Source organism: Nansenia antarctica, assembly GCF_963989245.1.
Source record: "Nansenia antarctica genome assembly, chromosome: 13".
Taxonomy (NCBI): domain Eukaryota; kingdom Metazoa; phylum Chordata; class Actinopteri; order Argentiniformes; family Microstomatidae; genus Nansenia; species Nansenia antarctica.
In genome coordinates this window covers 16549888-16562387 of record NC_137683.1, presented here as the reverse complement: position 1 = coordinate 16562387, position 12500 = coordinate 16549888, and the positions used below count along the sequence as shown (strand labels likewise).

The following is a 12500-nucleotide window of genomic DNA, read 5'->3' as shown; positions in this document are numbered from 1 at the left end:
ACACTTAAAAGAATATATGCTTTTTTTGAAGCCACAAGCTATGACGAGGCAAACACATTTTCATTTTAATACACAATGGGAGGAAGGTACTCGGAGATTGTTCACTCTGCTTGACTACTATGAAACGTAAGGCCCTAGTTAGGGACGGGTCATTAACCCAATGGGGGAAATCGGACCTGTGCATATCTGGATGTATTCAATAATGTATTTCTTTATCCATTCATTTATTTATGTTTTTATGTATGTATTCCTCCAATATAAACAAAAAAGGAGGGGTAGGTGAGCATGACAACCAGGCAGAACATTCTGAATGATGGATAGAACTTTCTCCCAGGGTGATCTTCTCGTGTGGAGCAGTACAGTACACTACACACAAGTGCACTATTCCACACCATGTTGTCATTACAGCGCCAAGAAAACAATAATCAACAAACATACATCAGTAATAGATTCCAGTAGATAACAATTGGCTGTGATTCAGCGTTGGAGTTCAGGTGTTGTGGGAGCTGAGTCTGTTTGATCATCACCTTCCCTTATCAAGGCAGGGAACCATCTGGACACAACACAGCAACAATGATCTCATTATATGAGGCCAAATCAAACATATGATCCTGGTGTAACGTGAACTGTTCATACTGTATATAAATGATATCTGCAAAGTGTCTAAATTGTTAAAAGAAAGAAAAAAATTAAAAATGCTAATGACACTGATTTATATTGCTCTGGGAAAAGTTTGGAACGGCGTCTGAATACAGTGGAAAGAGAACTAAAGTCTTAATTGTTTGCTATTAACAAGTTATCATTGAATTTAAGTAAAAAGAAAGTGTATAATATTTGGTCATCTGCAAATCAATAATCAAGTTTAAATTATGTTCAATGATGTTGAAATAGAAAGAGTGTATGAAAATATATTTCTGGGCGTCATAATTTATCATAAATTGAGAATTTAAAAACGAAAATGTCTAAAACCATTGCAATATTATATAAACTGAAGATATCTTGAATCAGAACTGAACTCATAGTTCCATACTTTACCTAAGTACTACTAGTAGTAGTACTAGACACCTCTTAACCTAATAGTATTAGTAGTAGGTTAAAAAGGTAGGTTAAAATCAACCATACAATTGTGGATCCTAACTGAATTCTAACGGTTGATTTGAACATACCGCTACTAGTAGGTTAGAAGGTGTCTGCTGTTCACGTCACATCAGGATCATTTGTTTCACGTGGAAGGCTGTGACTGTATGGGTGGTCTTCAGAGTGAACAGAACAAGGTGAATGTAATGGAGCACTGAACTGTGGCATTGATCAGCCAATGGTGTGTTAGATACCATCCCCTGGTGCTTGATTGACACCTCATTATCATATTGGAGGGGGAAATACAAGATTAAAGGTAAAAAAAAATAGGGATGCTCCGATTTATCGGCCACCGATTTAAATCGGCCGATTTCACTCCAAATGACTCGATCGGTGATCGGCAAAAATGGCCGATCGCAAAAACCGATCTTTTCTTTTTTTTTTTTTTTCCTGGGGAAGACAGATAACTGAACAGAAAACATAGGAGGACGTAACAGTATGTAAACCATGAAGGCCACGTTTATGATGTCTTTTATACAGCCATATCGACTGACTTGGGCTTCAGGCCCTAACTGGGTGATAGGCCAGACCTTTACTATGCCATAAAAATGGGTCTGCGTTTGCTTGGTGCCTAATGGATCAAAACTTTTGTCTAAAAAGCAAAAAATATGTAGGCTATCCAGTCAGTAGGCCTACAGTTATGTATTTTTTTTTAAATCGGTATCGGTATCGGTTGATCTTGAGGAAAAAAATCGGTGATCGGTATCGGCCCCAAAAATCCAGATCGGAGCATCCCTAAAAGAAATCTATTAAAAAAAAGATCAAGAGATTCAGAAGGTGTGAATGAAGGAAGAAGGAAGGTTGTCCAGCACTACTCACGGTCTACCTAGAATACTCAGGAAAACATGCAGATTGAGCTCACAGGGTTGACGAGCAACAGCAAAGTAATCTAGCACACACAGTGGTGAATTCTGAGGCATTAAAAGATATCAACATTTTATGAATTGCAAATTGCATGACACCTCCCCCCGGACTGAAATTGGAAACGCATGACCCTTCCCCATATCCCTCCATGTACGCCTCATCCTAAATAACCATCAGTCCCCATAGGTGAAATAATTAACACAGGAAGTTGTGACGAATTAGATAAAGATTAATTTACGTAGGTTTAAACGATTTATTAACTTTATTTGAAAGGAGAATACCGGTAATAAGGCATCCGAGCCATCTGAATGGTTCAAAATATCTTTGTGAGCGTTGCGATATCTGTTACAACACCCTTTGCAGTGGTAAAGTGTTACTGTAACATCTAGTGTAATATCTAGTGTGGTTTTAGCAGTATCTAATAAAGTTAGCCTATAGCAGTATCTAAATGAAGAAGATTGAGGTAGCTAAATGGCCTGAAAGGCTAAAATGAACATAGTCATAGTCGTAAACTCAAAAGGCTAATGCTCTATGTCCATTTACTCCAATGGCATAGATACAGTACCATTCAAGAGCCGCTCACGAATGTACACCCACTGCTATGCTTTTGACCGTGTTATCAAAAAGCAATGTGTGGAGGGAATTAATGGTGTGTGAGAGCGGTCATGTGTTCACGCTCCCCTCCAGGACCTCAGCAGCCTTCATCTCCAGGTAGCATCTGGAGGAGGCTGTGGAGGGAGAGGAGGCTATGGGGGGAGAGGACATCAATGCATTCTATGGCTCTGCAGCAATTTCAGCAGGATGTCATTCAACCTTATTTTCCTGCTCTTTTGTAAGACGGTGGATACTGTTTTTAGATACATCTGTTTACTTACATCTGTTATCTTTTCAAAGGGTTCTGAACAACTGCAGACTACACTAAGAACATCTAATGTAAAATAATCAATATTGTATGAACAAAACAATGTGTAATAATTAAACATCTTTCGAGAGATTCTTTATAGATTAGACTAGCGCAATGGTGATGTACTGTAATTGAACTGCTACATCTCTTTAGGTGTAAATCCATACATTTGTCATTGTTGTTTGAAAGTAAGTCAAGAGCTTCAACAATAATGTTGAGGACTTAGCTTGTTTGGATATGTTTAATCGCCTCTATTTCAGAATAAACAATAAAGAGGTGGATAATAACTGAATAGGCTGGATAATGCAATCCTCTATTTACACGGCTTGGGCAACATAACATGAATGTAAAAGAAAATATTTCAACAACCAACATTCTGAAGTAGGTTAATGCCCCACCAACATCACTACCTAAACACTAGCGTTTCTTCGACACATATCTAGGAAACATTGGAGTTTCTGGTCCATGTTTTCTTCTCTGCAATAATGCCAAAATCCATAATCTGGTTCAGATGATCCAAAGTAATCTCCCATAACTACAGTCCCCACTTGATCTATAATCCCATATCTCCAATGAACATCAAACTCCCATTTTGTGATGGGAAAAATAGAGCTTCAGATTAACTCTGGGCCTGGATGTCCCGGAAAGAAAAGATGGTTAGCCTTGATCAGACTGATTAAGATCAGAGACCTCAGTACAGCCCTCACCCAAACAAACCTCAGGAATATTGTCACAAAATCCATTCCAAAACAGAGGATTTACTGTTGACCAAGACTGTCACGCAGTTGATTGGTCTGTATTTGCTAGTTTTGGAACACTACACCCTAGAAATAAAGAGTTCAGAAAATATGTACTAGTCAAACGTTTGGACACACCTTCTCATTCAATGTTTTTTTTCTTTATTTATATATATATATATATACACCTGTTGCTTTTTTAGTGGTTTTCTCCTCCGTATTCTAGAGAAGAGAATACTAGGCGGTATTCACAGTTTCCTTTTCCACTGACACACACACACACACACACACACACACACACACACACACACACACACACACACACACACACACACACACACCAAGCTGATTGAGAGAATGCCAAGAGTGTGCACAACTGTCATCAAAGCTAAAGGTGGCTACTTTGAATAATCTAAACTACCGTAATCTAATCTAAATAATCTAATCTTGTTGTTTACTACATAATTCCATGTGTTCTTTCATAGTTTTGATGTCTTCAGTATTAATCTACAATGTAGAAAATAATAAAAAATAAAGAAAACCATTGAATGAGAAGGTGTGTCCAAAATGTTGACTGGTACTGTATTTATCACTCAAAACAATGGTGATGTAACCTCTGTGGATAACTCATGTGATTGCTGTGCTCCACTAAATCAACCAACTGTACTATACAACTTCAGTTATTGGGGTATATCTTCTATGAATCCGAGGGTTAGTGTTTGGTTGGCCAACACTATGCAGATACGAGAGGGTTGGCTTAGCAGTAAAACCGGGTCACTGTCCTCGCAGATCATCAATCGTGGCCCATTCTCTGCCAGCTCAGGGTCACACGGAGAATTCCAGGGGCAACGCACGTCCCCGAGGCTCTCTAGGTCTCCCTTTACCATCAATCTCAACCAACCTTTGGACGCATGGTCACCGCCACTAATTAGACCAAACACAGCGAGGGGAACCTACAAATAGGACAAAAGGTAGAATGCAAGGTGGCTACCCGAAGCTCCCAGGATGGTGAGCTGAGACTACAAACCATTAAATATCTGCTTTAGGTGTCTGCACCCCCCTGCTAGCGCACATCTCCGGGTGTCTTTGCGTCTTAATTAAAGTAGGATGATGTAATATAGGAGAAACATATAGGAGAACACAGCCACCTAACACTGGGTGTTACCCCATCACTGCGATTTGTCAAGGGGACAAAAAACATCAGCCTGTGCAAATTCTTGAGAAACTGTGGGGTATTTTAGGCTGCGACAGATCATGAGTCACCTTTCTAGATTAGCGATAGCTAATAGCGATAGCACCTGGGACACATTAGTATACTATAGGACACTAGGCAGAGTGTGAACATTGAGAAGCGCTGCTGATAGGCAGGCATGGTGAGGAGGAGGCCTTGCTGCTTGTCCCTGGACCCTGTGGGAGATGGCTACGCTCCCTCCCTAGCCGGGGCGTGAAACAGATCACCACGCACACCACGGGTCAATGCTCTGCTACTGCGAGTCAGGATCTCACACACACACACACACACACACACACACACACACACACACACAGCGCGAGAGGAATGGGGCGAGGAATGAGGGGATGCTGCTGTCACTTGTTGTTCGCCCACCGCCACCCTGACATTTTCCCCATCAAGGGTTTCAGTGAATCTGACATGTGACCCTGCAGCACGGGCACACACACACACACACACACACACACACACACACACACACACACACTGGATAGAGAGAGAGAGAGAGAAAGAAAGAAAGAGAGACAGAGAGAGAGAGAGAGAGAGAGAGAGAGAGACAGAGAGAGAGAGAGAGAGAGTGTGATTGGTTGTCTTCTATTGTGTGTATATTCACTCACTAAGCCGCTTGTCTTTTCACCAGGCACATTTACATAGAAGTCCACAGTATAGAAATATATCAATTGTCCAATTTTGAATTGGTTGAGCGAGCAGGTCAGGCCTATGATTCTTAGATTCACGTGGGAGAATGTCAGCTTCAAACACAATTTATTATACAGCACTGCTCACTCTCTACATCGCAAAAACTCCGGTCAACGCTCAAATTGGGTTCACAGGGTAGGCAAGCAGCAGCAAAGCAAACCGTAATGTACAGTCCTCTGATTCCAGTACGCCACAAGTGAAATTACTCTAGCTTCGATACAGTAGTGCAAGAAAACATCCGCAGAACTCAAAGAGTTCATGTTCTTTTGAATGGGAGATTTTCCTCCGCAGGGCCGGACCTGTGAGAGGTCATCCATCACATGGTGTTCCTGACAGGAGAGAACACCATGCCCCCTGTCCACCTCTATCCCACCAGCACCACCCTAATCCCTCATCGCATGCCACGGCGCATGGCGTTGGATCAGGCTGCCTCATCCATAACAATTCCAACACATCCAGAGTGCTGGTTTGTTGGGTGGAGTGAAGAGCGCCGGTGTTGTGGCGGACTTATCAGCAAACACTCTCGCACCACTTCCATTTGCACCACCCGACTGATCCGGGTTGATGATCCCTTTTCCCCACGGTGAGTCTACAGACAGACGGAAGCTAATGCTAATCTAGCTACATGTACTGTACATGCTCTGCGGCGGCATGGGAGGTAGTCTTGCACCAAGCATGACAATCCTCCTGCCCTCCTACCGGAGATGTGAGTGGAGGGAGCGCTAACAGAACTCTCTGCTATCTGCTACACTCCAAAAATAGAACAACAACATCAACAACACAACAACATTACCACTGGATCTTTTGTATCCATCACTTTACTGCTCATGTAGGACTATATCCCAATAATAAGCCATATAATCCAAAAAAAAGTATACTCAAACCAAGGAAAAAGAAGGTAAATAGTAAATAGTGCTTTGTGAAACAACAGCTGTTGTTGCTTTCTCATCCGCATAATTTAGGCCCCATGGAGTCACCATAACCGCAGTCCAAACAGCCAACACTGGCATCCAACATGGACGCCACATCATACAGTAAGACCCGTCATGGGTCTGGCGCTGCAAAACAATGGTCTTACCTTCCACAGCATACTCTTCTGCTTCAGAGAGGCCAGCGAAAGAAGAGAGAGAGAGAGAGAGAGAGAGAGAGAGAGAGAGAGAGAGAGAGAGAGAGAGAGAGAGAAGAAAAGCATAGATTAGATTATAACTAGATCACATTAGGTACCGTTATGCTCTCCTAAATAAATAAATAAATACAAAAACAGATTAACTCAAAGTACAGCAGCAAACAACATCTTATATTGTATTAAATCACATTTGATGAAAATAAATAAATAATAACATGTCATTTTCAAGGAAACATTGTACATCATTTTCTTGCTCACTGTTGAACTGTCCCTGTTCCATTGTTATTTCCTGTTTAACTGTCAATAACAACAACACGACACAGAGGAGACGCGCACGCGCACGCACACGCACACACACACACACGCACACACACACACACACACCCCTTTGCTCATAGCTGCCTCCACTACCTTACTACTGTAATAACCAGTTCATAGTTTACATGTTACGACCTTCACTTTATAACGTTACTGTATTACATAGTACGTATGTAAGCCTGTTTAGTAGACCTATTGAGGAGTTGTCTCTTTGGTCAAGCCAGTCAGGTTCGCCACAGCTGCCATAGACTAACATTAAGGGTTCCAGTTGGCCCCTGGCGCCTGACTGGTTTACAGCCACACAAGCCCCTTACAGCCCCTACCAACCCAATAGTTCTGGTAGCCCAGGTGAGGACCCAGGTCATCTTAAACTGGACACGCTCTTCTCAGTGTTCACTTGAGTTTGAATTGACATCCCAATCCCAACAGTTTCGGGCCAAGACATTGGCCTGCTTTTCTGGCCCAGTGTTCATTCAGTGGCTCAGTGTTGCCGTGGCAGAACTTGGTTTAGTTAACTGCAGATATAATACAAATCATTTCCTTTTTTAGCACTTCTTTTTACATTCTCTCACTATTTCTGTCAGTTCGAATGACTGAATTGGTGTATAAAGGACGTAAAAACAATGAATAAATAGTTCTCTACAGTATTCTGTGGACATACAGTATATGGCGCCGCACAGGGCAGCTATGGTTTTACAGTTTGTTCTGTCTGCACTGCTGTCTGTCCTGTGTTGTTTTGTTTGCATTGCATTTGTTTAGAAAAGTAGAAAAGCTCTACAGTGCGCCGATTAGATAGAAGATGTTCTACAGAGGGTGATGTAACCCCTCCCTCCCCTCCCTTCCCCCACCCCTCCCCTGCTGTTGTGTCTCGTTTCCCCCCCCCCCTTTTTTTCTTCCTTTCCTTGTAATCTTTGGTTGTATATGTTCTATTGTAAAGCGCTTTGAGTTGCATTTCATGTACGAAAGGCGCTATATAAATAAAGCTTTACTTACTTACTTACTTACTATAAACAATCCCAATTCGCAAGCGTGCCTCTGTTCAGTCATGCCCTCTGCGCCTGTACCCGACCAATCAATTGAAACCATGACAAACTCTGCTGAAGGGCTGTTCTTACGGAGCGCTATCGGCATCAACGCTTACGAACACACACAACAGGTGACAACAGCAGGATCTGGTCATTTTTGTAAATGTAGAAGGTATTACATAAAGGCAGGTGGAGTAACTACAGTGAAGCAGTCTGCAGACGAGTGGGCCTTCCTCCTCTCCTTCCTACCGCAGCGCTGGAATCTCGCTGTCGTTCGCAACGGATAAAAGCCCGGCCGTTTTCTAGAACTCAGGCTAGGTTTTTTTCTGACTTTTAGGCTCCTAAAACTGTCTTTGATGTCAGACTCGGGCCTCGTCTGAACGGGCCCGGGGTCTTGGCCCGGGCTTGAATCCAATCTCCCGACCATTCAATTTCAACAGTAGTGTGGAGAATGACTCCAGTCACAGAGAAGCCCCCCTAACGAACAAAGACTCTCCCACAGACTCCCTCCAACTTGAGTATATCACATAGAGAAAGAAAGACGAGGGGGGGAGAGAGAGAGAGGGGGGGAGAGAGAGAGAGAGGGGGAGAGAGAGAGAGAGAGAGAGAGAGAGAGAGAGAGAGAGAGAGAGAGAGAGAGAGTCAAAGGAAGCGAGTGGCGATGTCTTGGTAAAATAGTTCCCCCTCAGGCGACCGGAGAGACGCTTTAATGCCAGAGTGAAAGAAAAAACGAAGCAGCAGTCCTCTCTAGGAAGCATCATCATGGATGTGCCGTAGTGCTGAGACATGTTGAAAGTGCCTCCAGCTCCTCGTCAGACCCTATGGAGAGTTTAGCATTTTGATCCTCTACCCGAGCTGCTGTGCCTGGGTTTTGTTATATCATAATCAACAGTCGACACACAAAATGTTCTAGTACAGTGTCTGCCTGTGGTACTGGGTTATTAGCTTGTGTTAGCTAAGGCAACATGGCTACAGGACGTAACAGCTAAATACCTGTCAGTCAATGCCAGCTCCATAGAACAGTAAACACATGAAATGAGGTGAGAGGGCAAACTCAAGGAGAAAAACCAAAGAAATAATATACAGCAATTTCAAGTTGAAATGTAGCCTAGCTTTATGTATTTTTCTTGGATGCACGACATGTACTGTAGGCAAGGCAACTCGACTGCGCTGGTTACCTCCCCTTTTAGTGTAAAGATGTCATGACAATGGTGAGGTCATTTAGGCCATTTAAAAATCGGAGGTCCCAGTATGCTCACAGTGAACGCATGTACTCATGCACACACACACGTACGTACGTACACACACACACACACACACACACGCACGCAATCTGCGTGAATGAGTGTACTGTATGCCACATTGATGCCTATGTTTGTTTTTACTCCAAAAGAGAAGAATTATACTCGTTAGCTCCATTTATACCGAGTTGAGACACAGGAGAATATGTTGCATACCCTGGCCGTTTAATTCAAGCCGCCAGTTCTCCACTCTCTGCCTTTGTTGTGACATTCAGTAGGTTTGTTGTACAATGCTTTACCGAATATCCGCAGCGTCATACAGAAGAGCATTTCAATGTTATCATCCGTCGAGAACAACAGACCTGAGTGAGTTGGATAATAACTGACTTCAAAAAGAAAATCAATGCAAGAGTTTGAGGCCAGGCTGACACTTAGGACCCTTTAAACCTCCATCGCATCTCACTATTGATTCCCAGATAAGAACACCCACAGTCCTGCTGCTGTTGCCGGGGCGGCTTGACAACAGAGCCAGTGAGAAGACAAACCTAGACTCGACTTCCTATACGTGATTCCACATCAGAGCCGAAGCCAGCCTTAAGCCTAGGGAGCTTGTTTGTTAAATGTGACACAGTCCGGTCATTTGGGCCGCAAGTCGGCAACCAATCGAAATGTTCTGACTTTTATTTCGAAACACAGAAATAAGTTTCAACGTTGTTGAAAATCACAACACAAACTCGCTCGTCGAGCCAAAATACTGCAACGCAATGGATTCGGTGGTAATCCCCACTGCTACCTAGTTAACTATAAACACCACTTTACATTGTTAGCAGGCTCGCAAAACAAGCTGTGTTTTGTGCCTGGTACACATATAAGGATTTACAAAATCTTAACAGATTTTTTTCATTTGAGAGAGACACACACATGAAGATAAAAAATTATGTATTGAACAGCTTTGATCGTATTGTGTGTCGTGTGCTCCGATATACGACCACATGCATAAAGATGTTCTCCGACAGTCTGGAGTCTCGTCCCCCAAGTCAGAAATCTCGCGTGATCAGGGTAGTAGTATCCTGACTGACCTGTAGAGGCAGCCATGTGTGACAGGAGAAATAAAGTGCCGAAGAACGAAAAGAAGAAGACGCGTCAGTCAGCTCGCTTCTTGATTGGCTACATTCCATTCCACGTCACAATCGGACTCGGGTGTTGTCAATTTCGCCCACACACGAGGATTTTTGGTCGTAAATATTGAACACGTTTAATATTTACAATTGTCCGCCCCGACCATTTTCCGAGCAGATGGTGGGGAGAAATGGACTCTTAACACACCTCACACCACAGGATAATCTTGTAGGATAATCTCTAGAGCCATCCGATAATCAGGTGTTTACTGTCCTTGGTCGGAAGGGGGGAAATCGGGCGAAAATCGCCCAGATTATCTTTATGTGTGTACCAGGCTTTAGTTGATTAGCGAGTGTGTCATTGATTTTCAACAACGCTGAAATGTATTCACATTTTTAGAAAGAAAAGTCTGAACATTAAATCAGATGCCAACTTGCGGACCAATTGACCAGACCGTGTCACAAATACAATGGCTGTTGTTATGATCATCCGCAAAAAGTCTCCGCCCCTCTCCCCTTCTCCTCCTCCTCTCATCATGGCTGCTATATCCCTCTGCTTCAGATGGATCCCAGCCTTGACTCCGCTATCTTTTAGAGACACACACTCAGAGTGCCTGGTTCTATGTTCAAAGCAGGCAGAGCATGAAAGAACAGCTGCCTTTTTCCTCAAACGCCATCATTCATGCCTCAAGTTATTGAGGGGGTTTTGTGTGAAAATGTTCCTCAGAGACCACTAATGTTGACTCTTCCCCCACAGATAACAGATACTCCTACATACGCTCTCGTTGCGCTGGTGTGTCCCTCATTGAGAATAGAGAAGAGGAAAACTAAAAGCCATTCAAAACAACATTCATATTACAGTACACCAAAAAAAAAACATTGTTGTGAAGGTTTACCTTGTAGGAATGAGACACCCCATTGGATTGTACTCAGTATAAGAACATGGTGATTTTAAGGTTAGAAACTGTGACATGATAGTGTTGTTTAACAAAGCTATTCCCACAACACTGCGGAAGTTCCCTAGAGAAGAAGCCGTACTCTACGTCGAGAGACCAAGTCCTTACACAAAACGATTAAGAACATTAATTGTGGAAAATGCATTTACTGGCTGTTTTATGACTCATCTGATCTCTAGGGCTTTGGAGTAGACCACAACATACATTCTGGATAGAGCAGGAAATAGCTGAGCTGTCGCTTGTGTCACACACAACCTACTCTAGAGACGACCAGCTCGCTCAGTGTCCTGGCGGTTAGAGCGTCCGCCCTTAGATTGGGAGATTGGGGTGAGGTTGTGAGTTCGATTCTCGACCGAGTCGTACCAAAGACTATAAAAATGGTACCCGATGCCTCTCTGCTTGGCACTCAGCATTACGGGTTGGATTGGGGTTAAGACCCTGCGACATACCAGCGTCATGTCCAGGGGGTGGACTTGTACATCAAGCAGCCTCACACTACAGAAACAGGAGATGGGCTCCTAAGTCGCTAAAGTAAGGCGACTTACTTTACTCTAGAGATACTAGATATAACATATCTCTTTATCTCTCCCTTTTATCCCATCTAGATTGTCTGCAAGTTCTTACTAACTCCTTACTAACTGCTAAACGTTGATGATGCATCACTAGACCCACCAGACATGCCACCAGTGGTAACTACTCAATTCCAAAAAATAAAATACGAAACAGCGTTCAGTGATGTATAGGGCTATGGTTGAATGAAACGCCCTACCAGGTCATATTATCTCGAAAACTCAGAATAAGATCAAAAAACTAAAAGATCAAAAAGATCTTATCTGAGAATCTTAATTATATCTGTTATTTATTGTTGTTTGTGGATGGTTCTTTTTTGTTATGTGTTTTGTGATGCTCATTAAAAACTAAGACCTTGAGCATTGCTGACTTTTATTTTGGTTTCACTTTTGTTATTTGTTGTTACGCATGATGATGTTTTTCTTCTTTGTTACGGTATGTGTTTTGTGATGATTTCTTGTATATGTTTTATGTGGACTATGGAAATGGCCAGACTCACGAGAAGAGACAACAACAATTGAGCCCAAACTCAAACTGACAATGAGTCACTATTGTGATGCTTGTTTCTTCTTCC

The 12500-nt window shown here is 42.6% G+C and overlaps 1 protein-coding gene across 1 annotated transcript in view; it reads right to left on the bottom strand.

The window, feature by feature from the left end:
- The window catches only part of nrxn2b (neurexin 2b), a gene marked incomplete at both ends in the record, with an annotated part of 540835 nt that overhangs the window by 481497 nt on the left and 46838 nt on the right, over window positions 1-12500 (bottom strand). The window contains 1 exon segment of the mRNA XM_080544021.1: window positions 6651-6671. Within this exon segment, the coding sequence (XP_080400147.1) occupies window positions 6651-6671 (21 nt within the window).